The following is a 20,965-nucleotide window of genomic DNA, read 5'->3' as shown; positions in this document are numbered from 1 at the left end:
GCGCGCCGTGTCCTCCACGTATATGATATATATAACGTAACGCTCTACTACGATCCGTTACACCTCACACCTCACCCCTCACAACTCGCTCCTTCTGGTCCCCCCCCCCCCGCCGCCGCCGCCGCCGTACATCGCCTCGACCATCGGCAACATGCTCTCCGGCACGACGAGCTTTCGAAGCGTCCTCGCCTTGTCCCGCAACGCGTCGTCGCCGCGGTCCTCCTGCAGCGCGTTCAGGAACGGCATCAGCCCGCCGCCGTTCTCTTGATCGGCGTACCCGTACTTCTTCATCGCGGGCCCCATCAGCTCGTTCGCGAGCGGCATGAACGAGAACATCGCCATCATCGCGTTGTCCGGGTCCGCGTCGACTTGTTTTTTTATCGCCGCGATTCGCGCGGCGTTGGCGGGGACGCGCACGACGGCGGTGACCTCGTCGATGGCGGCGTGCGCTTGCGCGAGCGTCATCGACGGCGGCCGCGGCGACGACGCGGAGGAGGAGGAGGAGGACGATGAGGAGGAGGCGGCGCCCATCTTCGCGGACGTCGCGCGCCGCGTCGAGGACGAGGAGGACGATCGCGATGCCCTCCGCGACGTGTTCGCCTCTTCCGGATCCTTCTTCGAAGACTGATAGGAGTCCGGCGTCGGCGACGGCTTCATCGCCGGCTTCGCGTGACGCGGCGGCTCCCTCCGCGCCGCCGCCGCCTCGCGCGCGTCCCGCTCGCGGTTCGCCCCCGCGCGCGCTTCCGCGATCTTGCGCGCTTCCGCGTGCAGCGCCCCGGTGTCGAGCGTCGTCGCGGCGGGATCGCCGCCCGCGCGCTTCCTCATGGATCGCGCCAGCTCCATCCGCTCGTCGACGGAGAGGTGCGCGCCCGCGACGGGGGTCGCGAACGACGCGAGCGCGAGCGCGACGACGAGGAGCGCGACGGCGAGGAGGCGCGACGGCGCGCGACGACGACGGTCGGCGCGATCCATGACGGAGGGCGGACGTGCGAGGCGTGCGAGGAGCGATCGCGGGAATGGACGGGCCGCGGACGTAACAGGCGCGGATTCGATTCTTTCGTCCAGTCCGACGAGAGGCCGCGGCCGCGCGCGAGCGTCGCATTGTTGACCCGGCGCGAGGGTGTCTGCTCAGCCGGGCGGGCGATCCATCCGCCCCCTCGCGAGGCGCGCAGCCTTCTCCGTCGCCGCCGCTTCACGCGCCGCGCCGCGTCGCGTCGCGTCGGACCCCGCCGCGGTCCATCGCGCGCGGCGCCGCGACGGTCCGACGACCGCGACCGCGAGGTGACGCGCGCGATCGGCACCCTCCTCGGGCGGTCCAAATTCGATCGATCCTCCCCGGGGGCGCCCACCCCGCCCCCCCCCGGGCGCGCTGAACCCGCCGCGCGCGTCGATCGAACCGAACCGAGCCGACCGGTAACCCGATCCGAAGTCATCATCATGCAAAGCTACGACCTCAAGGAGCAGATCGGCCGCGGCAGCTTCGGGACGTGCCACCTCGCGTGGCACCGCGCGGAGCGACGAATGTACGTCGCGAAGCGGATCCCGGTGCATCAGGTGCGTTCTATACACTGGTTCCCATACGACCGCGTTGGCGTGGTGAACGCCGATCCTTAAGGACGTTTCCCGGCGCATCTCTCCGCCCACCCCTCGGTTTCAATACCCGCCCTCGACGCCTTTGAACTCCACCTGACGCCTTTCAACTCCACCCCGACATTCGCTTGTATGGAACGACCATCAGATGGCGGAGCGCGAGGAAGCGCTGCGAGAGGCGCAGCTCCTGAGCGCGCTGCGCCATCCGAACATCATCGCGTACAAGGAGTCCTTCATCGAGGACGCGGACAAGACGCTGGTGATCGTGACCGCGTACGCGGAGGAGGGCGACCTGTTCACGCACATCAAGCGCGCGCGAGAGAGCGGCCGGCGCTTCAGGCGCGTTCGTAGACTATTCACACTGGTCCCCATACGACCGCGCCGTCGGCGCGGTGCACGCCGATCCTTAAGGACTTTACTTCCCGGCGCACGCACGCATCTCTCCGCCCAGGGTCCCTCGCGTCGTTCAATCCCGACACACACACCTCGACGCCTTTCAACACCGCTTCTGACGCCTATGAACTCCACCCCGATATCATCGCAAACGTGTCATGGACCCCCGACCCTCTCTATCAGCGAGCGACAGCTGTTGGATTGGGTGACGCAGATCGCGCTCGCGTTGGACCACATCCACGCGCTGCGCGTCATGCACCGCGACTTGAAGACGCAGAACATATTCCTAGGGAGGGGCGGCGTGGTGAAGCTGGGCGACTTTGGCATCTCGAAGGTGTTGGAGCGCACAGACGACTTCGCGACGACGGTGACGGGGACGCCGTATTACCTCGCCCCGGAGGTGTGCACGAACCAGCCGTACACGCTCAAATCCGACGTGTGGTCGCTCGGCTGCGTCGCGTACGAGATCGCGACGTTGCGCCACGCGTTCGCCGCGGACTCGCTGCTGTCGCTGGTGTTCCAGATCGTCAACGGGACGTGCCCGCCGATACCGACGGAGCGCGGGTACGTTCTGGTTCACACTGGTCCTCATACGACCCCGTTCGCGTGGTGAACGCCGATCCTTAAGGACTTTTCCCGTCGTCACTCTTCACCCGCGCTTCCCTCACAACGTACGTTTGACCGGTAAGACGCTCGACTGACCGATCGCTTCACCCAGGTACGACCATCGCTTCGCCGGGCTCGTGAGCGTGATGCTCGAACGTGACGCGCGCGCGAGGCCGACGGCGTCGGAGCTGTTGCGCCATCCGCTGATGCAAGAGCACCTTCGGAGGATGCAGACGGAGGGGCTCGGACGGACGATGTGGCTGAGGCGGGGAAGGGACGGCACTCAGGACGAGACGATGAGCGGCGCGGGGCGGACCGCGGTTGGCGGCGCCGCGGCCGCGAAGGTGTCCGAGTACGGCCGAGACGCGGCTGCGGCGAGGGAAAAGTCCTTAAGGAACGGCGCGCGCCACGCGAACGGGGTCGTATGGGAAGCAGTCTCACCGCCGAAAGCGCCGCCGGAGTTGACGCCGCGCGAACGCATGACGCGAAGGCGCGAGATGGCGATCGCGGAGCGGGCGAGGGTTTTGAGCGAGGCTGCCGCGGGGAACGACACCGGCGAGGCTGCGCGGCGAAGGTTTCGATCGGAGTTTCACGCCGGCGCCGCGAGCGACGCGACCGTCGAGAAACAGAAACCGACCGTATCCACATCCGGATCCTTCCTCAGCGCGCGCGGGGAAGCGGAGGTGGACGCGCTGCGCAAATCCCGCGACGCGTTCGACGGCGTCGTCGGCAAGGGGTACTACGAGCGCATCGTGCGCCCGGACGCCGACGCCGACGCCGACGCGTCGCCGGCGTCGCCCGAGTCGCCCGGGACGGCGTTTCGGAACTTCGCGGCGGCGGTGCCGGCGGAGGCGCCGCCGACCGACCGCGACCGAGACCCCGTGCACGCGCTGTTCGGGGTCAAACACACGCCGCCGCGGGGGGCGCGCGGGGGGGGCAACGGTAAGAAGGACCCGTTCGCGATGACGTTCGGTCAAGAGCCCGCGTTCTCGCCGTACAAGTCGAACGCGAAGAACGATCGCGGCGGCGGCGGCGGCGACGACGACGACGACGACGACGACGGCGGCATTCTTTTGCCGCCGCCGCGTCGGAGGACGAACGGCGCCGGCGCCAGCGTCGGCGCCGGCGCGCTGCGCAGCACGCACGACGAGGACGACGTCGCGATGATAGGCACGATGCGGAGCAGCGTCGGCGCCGTTCGAACGTCGACGTCGTCGCGCGAGCCGTCCGCGCGCGATCCCCCCGGGCGCGGTCTCTCCCCGACGCGCGAAGTCGCGGAGGCGGAAGTGCTCGCGGCGCTCACGCTGGAAGCGGAGCTCGATCGCGGCGCGGAGGAAGAGGCCGCGCGCGTCGCCGCCGCGGCGTCCGCGCACGCGAACCCGGTCCCGGTCCCGGTCCCTCGCGCGCGGACGCCGCCGGAGATGCTCCCCCCGCCGAGCACGCGCGCGGTGGCGCCGTCGCGTTCGTTCGAGTCCGACGCGACGACGACGACGACGTATCCAGACTCGTACAGCGACGACGAGTTCGAGGCGTACGATCCCGCGGAGGACGAGCTCGAGAGGAGCGCGCGGCGGGAGGTGGTGATGATCGCCGCGAAGTCGCTGTCGCCGGAGACGACCTCCTCGAAGAGAGAGGGGAGAGAGGGGACGTCCGTCGCGTCTTCGTCGTCCCCCGCCGCGACGACGACGTCCGGCAGGCGGTGGGTCGAGAACGAGGCGTTTCAGCGGTCGAGCTCGGGCGGATCCCCGACGTTCTCGCTGTCCACGGACGACGACGCGTGGAGCGAGTACGGGAACAACACGCCGACGACGCCGACGACGACGACGCGCGGCGGGTCCAAAAACACATCGACGTCGAGTGTTACGACGTCCGCGGACAATAGGAGGGCGTACGCGGATGCCAACGCGAGCGCGTCGTCGACCGGCTCGGGCGACGGCGACGGCGACGTCGCGGCGCGGATGATGGCCGCGCGCGCGAAGAAAGTCGCGCGCCTGCGCGCGAAGTGCGAGAAGGAGCTCGGGAAGAAGCGCTTCGCCGCGGTGCGGAGTTTTCTGAAGCAGACGCGGCGGAAGCAAGCCGCGGCGGCGGCGGCGGCGCGGAGGGCGGGGCCGCTTCCCTCCGGCGGCGGCGCCGGAGCCGGGACGCCGCGGGGGGGGAACGCGACCGGGCCGCTCAGCGAGGCGTTCATCATGGCGAAGCTCCTGTCGCTCGTCGGCGGGGACAAGTCGAAGCTCGCGGCGTGTTTCTCCGTGGACATGCTGTGCTTCGAGGAGCGACTTTTTTTGGAGCGCGGCGGGAGAGAGAGCGATTTGAAATTTTTGGGCGCCGGCGACCAGCGAGGCACCGCCATGTGCGTCACGAGTTAGTCGACGCGACGACTTTACGTTTTGACGACGACGTCGTGTTGTGTTTATTTAGGTGGCAATCGTCGTATCATTAAACGCGTGATGGTACGCATAAATTCTCATCGCCACGCGTCTGGCGTAATAACGTAAACAGAACATCGTTCTTCCATTTCTTCACGTGCTTCGTCGTCTCAGGGTAACAACTTACTGTATAAACAAGGTTCGGTTCGGTCGCTCGCGCGCGCGTTCCTTCCTTTCCTTCGCGCGGTCATCTCATCTTTCGACCCCCCGCCCGAGAGGCGAGCGGTCCGCGGTCGGTCGTGTCGTGTCGTGTCGCTCACACCGCCACCGTGGACGAACCCATGACGCGGGACTTGGCCTCGAACGTCGCCACCGCGTTTTTCATGTGCGCGACGAATTCATCCGCGTTCTCCACGCCCGGGATGTACGTGAAGCAGCACCAGCAGCACGGGCAGTTGAGGCAGCACTCCGGCGCGTACGACTTGGTCGTCGCGGCGACGCCGCCGGAGCACTCGCAGCAGCAGAACCAGTGGTACGGCGAGCAGCACGTCACTCGCTTCCAGTTGTCGTTGAGCTGGTCGAAGTACACCGTCTGAATGTTGTCGTAGACGCAGCAGTCGCACCCGCCGCAGAGGCAGCACGGCGTGCACGGGTAGTTGGTCTCGAGCTTGTTCTCCGCGACCATGACGTACGAGCGCGGCTTGACGTTGGACTGCGGAGGGCGGTTAGGGTGGGAGGGAGGTCGGCGCGGGTGCGAGAAAAAAGAAAGGTTTTCGAGTCGACGACGCGCGTCGCGTCGGACACAGCTGTGATGCGATGACAACTGGGCCGCGGCGCGGCTCGTTTGAGGATTTCGAGGCGGCAGGCGCGATCGCCGCGGCGCGAGGGGCAGCGCGCGCGATCGCGCCGCGATCGCGCCGCCCCCTCCGCGCGAGACGCACGCTCGCGATCGAAGCGCGCGGGGGGGGGGGGTCGCGCACCCAGCAGCACATGTTCCCGCAGCAGCCCAGCCCCGGGATGCACTTCGCGTTCTCGTGCAGCGGCGCGATGTAGCTGATTTGGAGCTGTCCCGGTATCGCGGTCTGCATGGTCTGCGTGAGGAACTGCTGGTGCACCCCGGAGGAGACCATGCGCATCTGCTGCGGCGCGGGCATCGTGAGCGGAGGTGGGGGGTGCTGCGGCGTGGAAGTCGGATGACGCGCGCGCGTGGAGTGACGGCGACTGCGCCGCGGAGCTCTCTTCTTCGCTCGGACGAATACAACTTGTACTGTACTACGCTCTTTAAGCCCTGAATTAGCGTGAATTGACGGAGCTTAAAGGGTTGACCGCTTCGCGGTCATTTCACCCTTAACTCTGTCGAATCAACGCTAATTCAGGGCTTAAAGAGCGTAGGCCTTCCCTATCAAAACCTAATTTGATAGGTGATTTTTGTATCAATTTTAGGGTTTTAAGTAAGTCGCCTCAATCAACTTAAAGACAACCCTCGTAGTATAAATATAATATGCCGAATACAACTGAAACCGACTACTTTATTGGGACGACGCAAGGCAAGACGAAGGACGGGAAACTGACCCACAGAATTATAGTTTCCCAAGTAATTAGACTTGTGGATGAAGAAGGATTTGAAGAGGATTGGAAACAGGAGGATATTGAAATAGACTGCGAGAGGCTCTGGAAGCTGGTGGAAGTGGTGGATGATTTGGTGGTAAAAAAAGGGGACTAATAGAGTGTAGATATAGCTTTGTAATAAGACCAAAACCTTACGAAAATCACGAGACTTCGGGGGCGTATCTGGAGCGTAGCGACCCAGACCTCTACAAATCTCCGTGAGCCTCGCTGACGCAGAAATCACGAGATTTTGTAGCACCTCTTTAAGCCCTCAAAAATACCCTAAATCAAGTCTATTTTTGAGACCAATTTCACGAAAATTCAAGGCTATTTTAGAGACCAATTTCACGGGGGTCAAGGGCTTCTGTGGGGCTTCTGTGGGGCTTCTGTGAGCCTTCTGTGAGACCCCATTTCATACCATCCACGAAACAAGCACGGAGGACGGGACGCCAAAATATGTAGGGTTTTTTTGGTCTCTAAAGGGGGTCTGTTTTTGAGACAGTTGTGGGATTTAGTTGCGCCAAAATCGGGTCTAAAATCGGGTGGAAAATCGGGTCACCCCACCCTATTTTGCCATACGATTTTAGACCCGATTTTGCAACTAAACCCCGTTTCGAAATTCGGGTCTAAAATCGGGTGGGGTCTCCTTCGGTCGTTTGAAAGGGGTATCCGCGGGCGTTCGCGCGCTGCTGGAGTCGCGGGAGCGTCACGAACGCCGACGTCGTCCGCAAAAAATTTACTCGAAACACCACGATGCGTCGACCCATGCAAAAATATTGCACCGCTCGCTGTGATGATCACGACGTAATCAGCGCTCGAACAGGGCCGGACGCAACTTTCAACAAAAAAAGTTCTCCTCTCTCATCATTGACGATTAAACGCGACGATTTAAACCGTCATTTCAGGTTTCGTACCCACCCGATTTTAGACCCGATTTTGACCCACCCGGTTTTAAAATCGGGTGGGTTCACCCGAATTCGGGTGGGTCGTTGCAAAATCGGGTCTAAAATCGGGTGGGGTGACCCGATTTTCCACCCGATTTTAGACCCGATTTTGCTACTAAAACCCTCTAGTATTCGTTTTCATCCCGACAGAACAGACATAACACCCCGCGTCGTGGTTGCGAATCTTCGAAAAGATATTCGGTGTGTTTCCACGGGGTAACAAATTCCACTGTAGTGTTACATTGTCCGGCGCACTCGACCAGACTTCAGGGTTGCACTTCACGGAGACTGAAATAACACAAACATTCGACGGGCGCACCACGCGCAGAATTCTTAGCGGCTCGATCGACCCGTCCACGCGCCGCGACGAATCGCGCGAGAAGTCACTTTCGGACGGTCGCAGGTGCAAAAGAACATGCGAAAGAAGCAACGAAGAGCGGTTATCGCTCGCGCGAGCCCGCCCGTCGCGGTCTCTGCGCTCGCCACGCTTGCGTTATGCCTACTCGCGAGCGTGCAGAGCGTCGTGGCGGTGAATTGTGGCGATCCCTTGGCGGACTGTTACGTCGGACAGGCAAAAGCGGGTGCGAGATCTTGCCCGCCGCGCGTCGAGGGGCGATTTCTCGCGCGCGTCCGAAGAACCCTTTCCTTCCCTTCGTCTCGCGATTCCCCTGACCGACCGAGTCTGATCCCCTCTGGTTTCCTTTCCGCACAGGCGTCTTCGGCGAGATTGACGACTCGCGGCAAAAGTTTGGCCAGAGAACGCCGTACAAGCCCACGGTCGTGCGAGGGCAGAAGCGACTCGATCGCATGGAGTCCATGGACGTGATTCGCCTCGACTGGAAGTCGCCCCCGCTCGACGCGCAGCAGTTGCGATGGTTTTTCGGGAACTCGACGCGAGAGTACAACGAAGGCGGGTACTACGCCGTCTCGTCCGCGTTCAACTTCTACGAGAAAAACGGCACGACGCACTTCGTGTATCGCCTCGGCGCGGCTTCGGGGGGCTACAAACCGAAAGATCGCGTGTACGACACGCGCGAATACGACGGCACGTATCACGCGCGAACGACCGAAGCCGGCGAGGAGTGGGTCCGTTGCTCGAAACGTCTCCCGCATCGTCCGTGGCGCGGGTACAACGGTCGCACGATCATGCTGGACCCCGACGATCTAGAGCGGAGCTGGATCGACTGCGGAGCGAACCGGCACGGAGACGATCCTTTCGGATTCGAAGGACGCGTCGCGGAACGGGAGGACGCGGCGACCGCGCCCCCCGGGACCGTCGTGCAGACGAGCGACGACGTCTGGCGCGTCGCCGGCGCCGACGCGTACGAACGCTCGCCCGCGGAAGCGAAAGCCGAGGAGAAGGTGGGCGTTTCAGGTCTGCCCTTGTCCCCCGCGACCCGGGACGCGATCACGGGGCGATACTCGCCCGCGCAGAGGTGCTTCCGAGGCGAATCCGTCACCGTCGGCGGATCTCCGCACGCGTGCGACCAAGCCGGGTACGAAAGATCGTTACCCGACGGCACCGTGCGTCGATACGTGACGCCGACGTGGGACAACAGCAACAACTGGACGCACAACATGTACGAGATGTCGATGATCAGAGAAGGCGGCCCGGATGCCGGGGGAAAGCTCCAGTTCGATACCTCCCCGGCGTATCCGAACACGTTGTTCATCGGCGGGCACACCGAGTGCAAAGGTTTCGTGTATTACGGTAGTACGAGGAGCCCGGACAACTTTGATCACTGCGCCAACGGCGTTCGGTACCTCACGGCGTGGGAATACCTGTGGAAGAATCCGGAGGAGGTCGGATCTTCCCTGAACCCCCCTGCACTGGACGCAAGCGCGGCACCCACAAACGAGTCCAAGAAGTACATCCTCGGCCGCTGGCGGGAGCCTCAACTCCCCTGGAGCCTCCCACGGAACTTCCAACCGAAAGATTTCATCGGCGCCGGGGTCACGAAAGCGAACTGCACGCATAGCGCGATGTACGCCGGAATCCCGAATCGCTACTCCACCGAGGGAAGAGACGAGCTCAAACGGCGAAAGAAATTATGCGACGCACACAAATTCGGCGCCGGCGTCGTCTGGGACCCGCCGACGATCACCTCCGAGGCGTGTGTCGGTGATGCCACGCTGTTGGGAAACGATATCACGGACTCGAAGCCCTTTGAACCGTACGTCGTCTCGTCGTACGTGTACCCACGAACTCACGTTCCCGTGTATCAGGACTCGGACGTCGGGCTCCCTAAGTTGGTTCCCGCATACGTCGAGACAACGACGAAGCGGAGGTTGGACTGGGATGTCGGAAGGTACGTGACGTGGCACGAAAATATTACTTACAACGGCGGGACGACGACAATCGATTGGAATGCCTACTACGCGCCCGCGGCCGAGGACGTCGTCGTTGGCAACTTGTGGCACATCGGTGAGGAGTTTCGGTTTCCGGACGCGGATGGGGAGGGCGGTGATACGCAGCCTTTGAACGCGGAGGACGTCCCCGCGGGTGGCTTTCCCGTGAAGGGCTCGTCGCTTTACATGAATCGCGAAGGGAAGCTCGTGCTCGTCGCGGTCGATCGTGGGAAGACCCCGACCGTGAAGACGTGCACGAGCTCGATGAAAATCGAAGTCGACGCGTGGACGCTCGTGACCGTTTCCGTGGACGAGACGAAGGCGACGTTGCGCGTCGGCGAGCGAGAGGCGTGTTCCGTGACTCTTCCACACGGACCATACGCGCTATCCGACGGGTGTGTTCCGACGCCGGTATACTCGCAGTGCCGTACAGACGACTGCGCCGGAGTCGGGGATCACTCGAGAAAACACGCCGCGCCGCACGCGCCGGCGTCCGTGCGCGCGGAAATGTTCGACTTTACGATCGCGATCGGCGATCGGTACGTCAAGAACGTCGCGGGGGCGTCGGCGGCGCGCGTTGCGTTTACGCCGCCGCACCCGGACGCGTGGAAAAAACGATGTCGTCCTGACTGCCCAGACCCGAACGTGTTCTTTAACCACGTCCCTATTCCTCAGGGAAGATGGACGCGCGTCGAAGAACCGCGGTCGCTGAAGCTGTACGGGTGCCGCGGAGGTACGTGTGAGGACCCGAATCACTGCTGCAGGGCGGAAGGTAAAAACTGTTACGAGACCAGATACGAGTGGAGCGAACACTGCGGGCACTCCAGTGCAAAAGGGTGCGGATACCGTGGAAGCTGCCGAACCGAGCTCACGAAGGCCATGGGCGACGACGAGGCGAACACCGGCGAGGGAGGTACATGGCGTTCGAGCTTTAAGGTGAACGCGAGGGGAGACGTGTCGTTCATGATGGATAAGGTGTATTTCCTCAACGGCAAGGGTGAAGTCGAAGAATTGGAGAGTTCGTTTTGGACGTTACGCGGCGCGAAATCGACGTGCGATATGACCGGCTTGTGCGGTGACGACTTCGCGAACGCGTCGCTGCACGGCATCTTTGAAAAGAGAGACGACGGCGTCGCGCATTGGCGGAAGCAGACGAAACGTGCCAAGGAAAATTCGAAAGAGTCCGACATGTATCATTCCGCCTTAGGTCAGCTCGTCAAGACGGGCGACCACGAGGATATTCTCGTGATAAAAGACATTAAAATATTCACGTGGCACCCGGAGAAGAAGACTATGGAAGGTGGCTGGTCCACGCAGGGCATGAACATCAGGGATGAGTTGCATGACGGAAAGAAGATGGAAGTCATCCTGAGCGGTCGTTCCATCACGCATTACAACCCGAACTTCGGCACCGACACGGATGTGTACGGCTGGGCGCAGCGTCGAATGCTAGATTCAGAGAACTATGTCCAACGCGACTATATGCCCTTGGGCGAAAGCGCGCACCCGTCTCCATACATTTGTGCAACTTGGAGGTCGCTCTTTTCCCCGGATGGAGGGTACACATACTACGGCGTCCTCGTCTCTGGTTACGATCCAAAATCAGAGCCGATCTCGCGGTGCCACTTCGGCAGGAAAGAAGGCGTGCAGGGTAAGAACGCTCTCGGCAGGCAGTTCGTGCTCGGCATACGAAGGCTCGTGACGGACGAGTGTAAGCCGCTCATCTCGAGGAATACCGACGTCGGGTTCGCGTCGTACGTCGGGACGACCCGCGGCTCCAACACCAAATTCAGAGGTGGGATATCGAACGCGAACGGCGACTTTTTGTTCAGCGGCACGCTTGGTGCACCAGAATTGCTCGGCACGAACGCGTCGCACGCGCGAATCGATCTCACGTCTGAAGCGACCGGTTGCGCGGCGAACGCCGACGCGACGATGCCGTTCAAGTTTAACGAGACCGCGGGCGGAAAGTGCATGTCGCAGGTGGTGACGTTTCAGGGGAAAGGCTGTTTCGCGGCCTCGTCGCAGGACGATTCGTGCGGCGCGCTCGCGAAGAGCACATTCCTCGGCTCCGGTGGCGCTGGGGACATGGCGCGCGCGATCGTCGAAGGGTCTGTCGTCGTCGTCGGTCCTCCTGGCGTCGGGGTGATGAAACTCAACGAACACGCCAACGTCACAATTTGGAACGCATGTGCGCAGTGTGAAAAAAGCGAGAGGACATGCGATATCCTGTGCTCGACGACGCGGGAGCCAGGCGCTCAAAATACCTCTTTCGACAACATTCGCGTCGACGTCGGTCCACAAGGATCCGTCGTAGCGGTTCTGCGAGGAAACGTCGTGATCGTCCTCGACGCTGCCACGGGCACCGAGATGTATCGAAACGATATCGCCGCGGGCCGTGATGTCGATCGTGGCATTGTCGTCTCCGACGTCGCCGTGAGCGACGCCAAACACATCCGTAAAGTGTTCGTCGGCGGGTACAAGAAGAGCATTCCCGTCGACGTCGGCGGGTGTCCAACGTGTCTTCCGGGTGTCCAATACGTTGACGTCGCGTTCGTTCGCGCGTACGATGCGGATACCGGCGCGTTGAGTTTCAAAACCTGGGATTACGAAGGCTCGGACATGGGCAAATTCGACGCCGCGCACACGCGAATCAAACGCATGATCGTGGACAAATCCGGTCGTTTATTCGTCGGCGCAGACGTGAGCGGATACAAAAAAACAGCTCCAAAATGGGATTATCCCACGAATGACAACTTCTTCCGTTATGACGGCGGGCCGAATGGCACAGTAAAAGCCGCGCTTGCGTATCAAAGTAGACCGAGGGCGACGGTCAAGCAACCCGATTCCCACGCTAGCGTCGATGGATCGGCGGAGTTCGGACCCGATTCCGCCGCTTACGTCGCTTTGATCGACCCGTTCACGGGGCTCGTGGCGCGAGGCCAACACCTATTCTCTCGGTCAAGTAAAAAATGCTATCCGCGCGGGAGAAAAAATATTTGTCAAAGTGCCATAGGCCACGTCACGCTCGAAGCGATCGACGTCGACGCGAAAGGCAACATAATCATCGCTGGTCAGATTTCCGGTATCATAAAAAATCGCGACTACAACACCGTGAACAATGTGCGCATCGCGCGTCAGCCAGGGATACCGCCGGAGGCGGAACCCTATTTCGCGATTTTCGATGCGAACCTGATCCAGCGACTAAAGTGGTCGACGCTCTCGCAGAAAACGAGCTGGAAGCCTGGCGGGCAGGGTTCAGCCGCGGTCATCGTCGGTGGGTCGTACTGCCCGGATAACACGCGAAACTTCGGGTCGTGCACGAGCGCCGTGCTTCTCACCGGCGTGGTGACGCGAAACATGGGCCAGTTCTACACCATGGCGAACGCGTTGCAGGTTATGGGGGAAGGGACGAAAAAAGGTTCGGCGAGGGGATGTTTGCGCAACGGGTACCGATACAAGAGCGGTGCGGAGTATCGAGCGGATCTTGAGAGAACAGATTGTCACAAGACGGATGCGTACGCGGCATTGATCCAAGGACCGCCGCAAATTGGAGACTTTTCCGTGTGCAATCCCCTGGATTTCCGCGAACCGCCCGTGGATCTTCTGTGGGCGAGATTCGTGAACGCGAAAAAGTCCATCGATCTGAAATTCGACGCGAACTCGGACAGGGGCGAGACGGGGGAGCTCACGCTCGGCGGGATCTTTCCGTGTTCCGAGCTCATCAACGTCAACGCGTCCGCTAATCTCGGCGAGGGGTGCCTCGCGTATTTTCTCGATAAGCGCACCGTGCGGATCTCCCTAGGAGACGGGCACGAGGCGACTGAAGCGAGCGATGGCATCGCAGACGGATCCGTTATCACGATACGCGGGGGCGTGATATATTCTGACAAATTCCGCGATCGCGGACGAAGCACGACGGCGTCTATTCAGGTGACACGTCACCCAGGGGAAAAGGTTGCCGTGCACGCCCGTGTCAAGTGCTTTAACGAATTCATAAACATCGACTGGGGATGTTTCGTGCCGACGATCGACTGCACTGCATCGGAAAGCACCGGGGATCTCGGCGGGAACCTGACGTTTAAGTGGTCGCTCGAGCGTACGCCGATCACGGGCCGGGGTGCAGACGCGAAAGAGGACGCACTGAGATCATATCTCGGAAATCTCACATCGACGTCACGGTCGATCAGCATTCCGAGTTCGATATACGTCCCTCTACTCGGCTCTCGACGCGACACTTTACACATGTTTACCTTCTCCGTCATCGTCAGCAATAAAAAGGGACACGTGTACACCGGCGAGATGACCGACGTCAACGCGCAAAGGAAGGAAGCAAGCGCCGCGCTCACCAACACGGAGAGCGGATTCGTGATCGAGTGGGCCAAAATGAATCAAATTCCGCCAGGAAGGGTGTACAGCATGCACCGAGGCTTGGCAGGAGTGAAGGCCGCGTGGAGAGATTGCGGTCTAGAATCGCGTAACGCGGAGACAGAGCGCACGTTCTCATGGAAGGTAACCCCGATGCTCGACGATCGGTCCGAGATAGAAACAGAACGCGTCGCGGGCTGGCCCACGCCCACGGGCATACACCCAGAGGTGACTTATCAAGAGACCAAGCTCGTCGAGTTATTCGCGATGCAAAAGACTTCCTTTTTTTCGTGGCACAGAAATATGATGTTCGCGGGACGCAAATACGTCATAGAGTGCGGGGTCACCGCATTCTGGAACGGGGCGCACTCGAATAATACGGGTGGCAACAGTGAATGCCCAGCCGGATGGACCCGTGTGAACCAAAGGGACCGCACAACTCGTTCAGGATGCGAAATCACGAAGACGTTGCGTTGGACAACTCGCACGAAATACGGCAAGATAAAGAGCATCGCGTTCGGAGGAAATGGCGGTGAGTACGCGGAGTATGCCAAGGCGATCGCTCCCGGAGAACCTCTAGATCCGTTCGTTAATGATCAAAAGTGGAACAAGCCATCATTGTTGTTCAACGAGGTTTTGCCGCGAAGGCAAGTGAGACACGACGAGAAGAACGAGGTGCACGCGGTCGCAGACCAGAGAATCGACCCAGACTGGAGGACGGACGTCGAGGTTATGAACCACCAGTGGTACTGCACGAACTACGTCTCCGATCGCGAGGACTGTGGCCTCGCTGGATTATCCGTGGACCTCGGCGGAGACGTAAAGTTGGTGCAAGGGCGAAATTATGATCGAAATCTTCGTGAACAAGACAAGTTTTGGCCGCCTCCAGCGAAAAGTCTCGACGTGGACGAGCTCCCTGAGGGCACCCCGCTGCGACTCCCTGCGAATTCAATGCATGAGGCCAAGGAGTACACGTTCACACTGATGTCCACGAAGACGAAACGCGATTCCTTCCCGGACATGACCGTGCTTCTCACGACGTACAAGACGTGCCCGACAGCGACGATCGAGCCGATTCACGGCAGGGTGAATACGCAATTTTTATTCCGCATCTATGGCAACGGCGCAAGCGTAAAGGGGGATGTGTACTTCCGATGGTCGCTCGTCGACGCGCATCCGCTTGACGCGGCGACATTAAAGAAGCCGGAGACGACGAACTGGTTGGACAAGGCGTATTTTTCGATAGCGAAGAATACGATGGTCCCTGGAAGAGAATACGTGTTGAAGCTCTTCGTGACGACAGATAAAAACGACCCGGACACGTGCATTGGCGAAGCGGAGCGCCTTTTACTTACAAACACCCCTCCGAGAGCAATCGACGGCATAACATTTGACCCACCCGATGGCGGGATTGAGTTCAACACCAGTTACACCATCGAATGCGGGTCATGGGTCGACGACGGCGCAGAAGCCCTGGAGTACCGACTTGCATTTTGGTACGACTTCGATGTGTACAAGCCCCGGTGGGCGTGGTTGACCGACCGCCAAAAAGGCATGTCGACTTTTCGAAACGTGTTCGTGCCTCATTCTCCCGGGAGCATCGACACGAAAGTTCGATGCGTCGCATATGACGCGGACGGCGCATTTGGCGTGAGCGCAGGCGCGGTCAAAGTTGAGGAAAATTCAAATCTTGGTGCCGCGCTTGAAGGCATTTTCAATGTCGGCAATCACATGGACAACGTGCACGTGTTCCCCGCGGCGCTTCGACGATTACAGCAGCAAGATAAGGCGAGACATAAAGAGCGCGCACGACGTAGCTCGGCCGCGTTGCTCGGGGAAAGCCTTCCGCCGCGGCCTGATCTTGAAGAACTCAGCTCGAGCCTTAAAACGGCGCTACAGGGGCTAAAAACGTTGATGTCACAGACCCCATTCATTTCTATATCACTTCGCGACGCGGCATTAGAGCTAGTCGACACCTACGTTGCGACCTCGGAGTTAGACGACGCACACGCGAGGTCGCTTCCCGCGGCCGATATCCTGGAAATCATAGCGCGAACGGCGCACGATTGGCCAGACGGCGTCGACGATGCATCCGAGCCCCCAGATGAAAACGGCGAGCTCGGTGACGGCACTTGGTCGGCGTTAATGACCGCGTACGGACGCTCCACGGCACGACATGGCACTGACAAGGTCGGCGTGAGCACGTCGCGCGTCCTTCGAGGCTCTGCTGCCGCGGATGCATCCAACGACGAAGTCTGCAATGCACCACTTACGAAGCGCGTTGTCACCGTCGATGGCAAGGTTTCTTCAGAAAAACTCTTTGCACGTGTGACGTATTCTGGCACCCCGAGCGGGTACCACGAGCAGCTCGCGTCCGGAAGCTGGCCGAGCGAGATCCCGAAGTTCAACGTCACTGGGCGCTTCCGCAGCAGCGACGAGGTATTCGAGTCTGTTGCCGTGGAAACCCCTATCCCGGATGCGAAACCGATAGTCGGCGGGTGCGCGCACTTTTGCGTAATTGCGAATGGTGACGTTGTGTGCTGGGGACAGGGCGAATACGGTCAACTCGGCACGGGTAGCGTATCCAACGTCGGTAACGCGCCCGGAGAGATGGGTGATAAATTGAAACGCGTTCCGTTGGGTTCGAAGGCGACGCAGCTCGCATCAGGGTGCCAGCACACCTGTGCACTGACTGACGATGGCAAGGTGATGTGTTGGGGACGAAACCAGTACGGGCAGCTCGGCGTCGGCGCGGACGTCGGTGAAATAGGCGCGGACTTTATCGAGGGCAACGAAATTACCGCCGTGGACCTCGGGACGGGCATGGAAGCGATTCAGATCGTGGCGGGACTTGAACATACGTGCGCGCTCTTGAGCGATCGCTCGGTCAAGTGCTGGGGAAGGAATAACAAGGGGCAACTCGGTCAGGAGGAGCCGCCGTCGAAGAATCGTGGGACGTCGCCGATGGACATGGGCGACGACCTCCCGCCGATTAAAGTCATGGGTAAAGGATCTAAGGGCGTCGTCACGCGGCTGTTTGCCGGGAGCGAATACACGTGTGCGGTCATCGAGACGGACAGCGGGAGGGGCGAGTGCACGCTCGACTGCGATTACATTACCACAGAAGAAGCCAAGTGCTACGTCAACAGGTACCCGGACTTACGCAGAGCCTTCGGACACAACATCGGTGCCGCGAAAAGACACTGGAATAAACACGGGAAGAAAGAGGGACGCGATAAAGAATGCGATTCTCATAAAAAAGTGAAGAGTAGCAAGGCCAAATTCAAGTGTTGGGGTGGGAACGAAGTATGCCGCATGAATGTGTGGCGAGACTGGAGCAAAAACAACAAGAACTACGGAGACAGACCCGGGTCGATGGGCGAAAATTTGGATTTCGTCCACCTCACTCGCCCGGTGAAGCAGCTCGCGTTGTCTCAAAGGCTCACTTGTGCGATCCTCGAATCCGAAGCAAATGCAGGAGAGGACGAGCTCGTATGTTGGGGTGAATACGCGAAACGGGAACTCCCGGGACGATTCGGTGTGATAAACGAGTGCAGAGATGGACATTACAAGCAATTACCGTTCGGGAAGACGGCATACGATCTCACGTCAATATCAGACTCCGGGGACAGAAACGCCACCTACCCTGTGCAAATCGACGGCGGTCATACGCACATCTGCGTGACGATGAGCGATGGGAACGTCCGTTGCATCTGCGACTCGCAATTGAATACGGCGACCGTTATGGCTTATCGCCAAAAGGGGTTCAAGCTCTACGCAGACTTTTCCGACCCGATCGTGTGCGGCTATGGAGACGTGTCACCGAGAAAAAAAGGTGAAGATTGGGCCGAAGGTTCGCCTCCCGTCGTCGATCTCGGCGGCGACGTCGCGTTCGTCGTCGCGGGTGGGACGTCGAACTGCGCGATGCTGAGAAGCGGCGTCGTGAAGTGCTGGGGGCAAAATTTCGCCGGTCAGCTGGGAGTCGGTGATGCGGTTGCGGTTGGGAACTCGTCGAAGAACATGGGAGCGAATCTTCCCGCGGTGTCGTTACCCCCCGGCGTACCGAAGAAGCAAGGCACGAAGGGCTTCGTCCAAGAACGGCGAATGGTGACGCCGACGAACGTGAAGTCAGATCTGTGCGCGACGTTTAGTGCGGGCGCGATACCGTCCGCCGCGTTTGCGAAGTGCCCCGACAGCACGTCCGTGGAGAATTGCGGGTTGCCGTTTGTCGTGAGCGAGTCCGTCGCATTCCTCTCTATTGTTGACGATTTCAGCGGACAGATCGACTATTTACATTCGCTCCGCTCGAGCGTGACCTTGCGAGTCGATGAAAGATACCGAACGCTCGTATCGGTGAACGAGGAGGAAGAAACAGACGAAGAGAAGAGCGCAGTATATTGTGCGGTGCTTCACACTGTGTCAGCGGAAGGCGCCGGGTCCGCGGCCGAGGAGGATATTCTCTGGCGTGATGACGACTGCGTCGTGACGCGAGCAGAGGGCGATGCGAGCGTTTACACGTGCACGTGTAAAAAGCTCGGCGCCGTCGCGCTCGCGCTGCGCCCCGAGCGCGCGGAGGACTGGAAACGCGCCGGGTCGCGCGGAAGATCTCCAAGCTGTTTTGACGGTGTTTTGAACGGAGCTGAAACGGGCGTGGACTGCGGCGGCGATCGATGCAGCCCGTGTGCACTCGCGGCGACGGCGACGGCGCAGGTGGCGCCGTCGGCGGCGGCGAAGAGCGAGGGCACTGATTTCTCGGGCTCGACGCCGACGCCGACGCCGACGCCGACGTCGTCGGAAGTCGACGACGACGCGACCTCGGTCACGACGACGTACGCGATCACCGGCATGTCCGCGGCGAAAGCGGACGCGCAGTTGAATTTCGTCGAAAACGTCCTCGTGAAGTCGCGCCTGAGCCGCGGGATCACATTTCACGCGCTCGCGACGACGCGCGTCTCCGCGGAGAAGAGCGCGGACGGCGCGTCGGCGACGCTCGTATTGAAATTCACCGGGTTCGTCGGAAAGGACCCGAGGGGCGTGAAGCGGTTCTCGCAGATGTCCGCGGGGCCGCGGACGATGCGCGCGACGAACGCGATCATGAAGAAGCGCGGCTCGCTCGTCGTCGCCGCGAATCACCGAACGGATTCGGTCATCTCCTGGAGCGACGCGCACGAACGCGCGCTTAGAGGACGCATCGGGGGCTTGATTCGCAGGGCGAAAGCGGCCGTCGCCGTGGGCGACGGAGCCGCGCGCGCCAAGTTCGCGCGCGGGATCCGGTATTTCAAGGCACTCCTGAACGGACCGTCGGCGGCTCCCCCCGCGTCGCTCGGCGCCGCGAAGACGAAGCACGCGACCATCCGCAGCCTCCCGATCGCGTCGACCGTCGCGACCGCGACCGTCGTCGCCGCCGTCGCGTTGTTCGTCGTCGTCGCGCGGCGGCGGCGGCGGCGCGGAAGAGGCGATGCCGGCGGCGCGGAAGAAGAAGCTGCCTTCGTCGTCGACGCGCCCGCGGAGGCAGATTACGGCTCGTTCGCGTGAGCGAGTGAGAGACGACGCTCGCTTTTCGCTCGGCGCCGAGAGAGGTGCACGTGTACTGTAAGTAGAGTTGTAAATAACAGACTCGCAGCTTTCTTGGTGAGAAATTTCACACTGAAAATCTCACGCTGAAGAAACGAATGACTGAAATGACACTGACTAATTTCTTGAATAAATTACTCAGGAATTATTGGCGGAGCCTTTTTACATACGCGCGCAAAGACGCTCGCGTTTTCGCCTGCGGTTTATCACCGAAACCATCGCAACGCTTACTCGAAGTTTGTTGACGTTCTTCTTCGTAACCGCAGCGAAGTCGAGTGAAAACGTGCCATTAGCGTTCGCGTTCGGACAGGTATGCGGAATTTATATCACAAAGACTTTGTGTTTTATTCATCCGCGCGTGAATAACATTCAAACTCACGTCGTGAATTTCTACGCAGCTCGCGTACGGTTCGTGCATTTTGTTTTTCTACGCGGTAACGCAAATGGATTTTGCGAAAGTCGGGGTGCGCGTTCTCAGTTTCAAAGGTAACACGAACGAGCAATCACAAGCGAATATCTCGACAACCGCGGAGATTAACATTTAAGTTATTTCAGGCAACATCGAAGGTCAAACGCTGGCGCTTATCGGGACGTTTTCAGTCCAGGCTATGTGGAAACTTTTATTAGCGGAGGGAGAAAAAGGCGTGCTCATTTGGGCCGGGAGTGCAGATTCCCAAGGCGTCTATGCTTTGGTTTCATCACTTGGTTCTCTGTTCGTGAGAATCATTTTGCAACCGTTCGAGGTTTGTCTTTGCGGTATAGAACATTTTTTTCTTTACTTTTTAATCATCTTTCTTCGGCAGGAAGCTGCATTTATAACCTTTTCTGCGAGTAAAAATACGAAAGAATCAGAGGGGAAGCCAAGTGCTGACGATATCAAGTGCGCGAACGCTCTTCTTTATACTTCTTCATTCTGTACTGACCAAAATCACCATGAAAGGCGCTTATCATTGATCTTCAAGCTCGCGTTTTATCTCGGGTTGATCGTTGCATTGCATGGACCTCAGTATTCACGATTAGCTTTAAGTTTTCTTTATGGTCGTCGTTGGGCGGAAACTGAAGGCGCTGCGTCGACGCTCAGTGGTTTCGCAGTGATGGTATTCTTCCTCGCGACCAATGGAATATTGGAAGCGTACACGCACGCGGTGATGACTCCATCCGAACTAT

The 20,965-nt window shown here is 60.1% G+C and overlaps 6 protein-coding genes across 6 annotated transcripts; 4 read left to right on the top strand and 2 right to left on the bottom strand.

Moving 5' to 3' along the window:
- Window positions 1–78: 78 nt before the first annotated feature.
- On the bottom strand, window positions 79–972 carry MICPUCDRAFT_43313 (uncharacterized protein; the record flags this gene model as incomplete). The annotated part of the gene is made up of 1 exon (XM_003064026.1): window positions 79–972. One exon carries the CDS (start codon window positions 970–972, stop codon window positions 79–81), a length of 894 nt encoding a protein of 297 aa, XP_003064072.1.
- A 465-nt stretch (window positions 973–1,437) lies between these two features.
- MICPUCDRAFT_23075 (uncharacterized protein) lies at window positions 1,438–2,810 on the top strand (the record flags this gene model as incomplete). Its single annotated transcript, XM_003064211.1, has 4 exons — window positions 1,438–1,554; window positions 1,739–1,933; window positions 2,171–2,547; window positions 2,702–2,810. Coding segments are annotated over 4 exons (798 nt in total), but the record flags the coding sequence as incomplete, so codon positions are not given.
- A 741-nt stretch (window positions 2,811–3,551) lies between these two features.
- On the top strand, window positions 3,552–5,024 carry MICPUCDRAFT_66376 (uncharacterized protein; the record flags this gene model as incomplete). Its single annotated transcript, XM_003064210.1, has 1 exon — window positions 3,552–5,024. One exon carries the CDS (start codon window positions 3,552–3,554, stop codon window positions 4,953–4,955), a length of 1,404 nt encoding a protein of 467 aa, XP_003064256.1. The 3' UTR covers window positions 4,956–5,024.
- MICPUCDRAFT_49136 (uncharacterized protein) lies at window positions 5,006–6,158 on the bottom strand. The gene is made up of 2 exons (XM_003064025.1): window positions 5,936–6,158; window positions 5,006–5,667 (listed from the first exon to the last, which is right to left on the bottom strand). Exons 1-2 carry the CDS (start codon window positions 6,107–6,109, stop codon window positions 5,272–5,274), a joined length of 570 nt encoding a protein of 189 aa, XP_003064071.1. The 5' UTR covers window positions 6,110–6,158; the 3' UTR covers window positions 5,006–5,271.
- Window positions 6,159–6,456: 298 nt separating this feature from the next.
- On the top strand, window positions 6,457–6,678 carry MICPUCDRAFT_54055 (uncharacterized protein; the record flags this gene model as incomplete). The annotated part of the gene is made up of 1 exon (XM_003064209.1): window positions 6,457–6,678. One exon carries the CDS (start codon window positions 6,457–6,459, stop codon window positions 6,676–6,678), a length of 222 nt encoding a protein of 73 aa, XP_003064255.1.
- Window positions 6,679–8,314: 1,636 nt separating this feature from the next.
- Window positions 8,315–19,858, top strand: MICPUCDRAFT_49135 (uncharacterized protein; the record flags this gene model as incomplete). The annotated part of the gene is made up of 1 exon (XM_003064208.1): window positions 8,315–19,858. The coding sequence occupies one exon, from the start codon at window positions 8,315–8,317 to the stop codon at window positions 19,757–19,759; it is 11,445 nt and encodes a 3,814-aa protein (XP_003064254.1). The 3' UTR covers window positions 19,760–19,858.
- Between the last annotated feature and the right edge of the window lie 1,107 nt (window positions 19,859–20,965).

The sequence above is a fragment of the Micromonas pusilla genome (assembly GCF_000151265.4).
Source record: "Micromonas pusilla CCMP1545 genomic scaffold MICPUCscaffold_16, whole genome shotgun sequence".
NCBI lineage: Eukaryota > Viridiplantae > Chlorophyta > Mamiellophyceae > Mamiellales > Mamiellaceae > Micromonas > Micromonas pusilla.
Note: the sequence above shows the minus strand (reverse complement) of the source record. Positions and strands in the feature narration are given on the sequence as shown.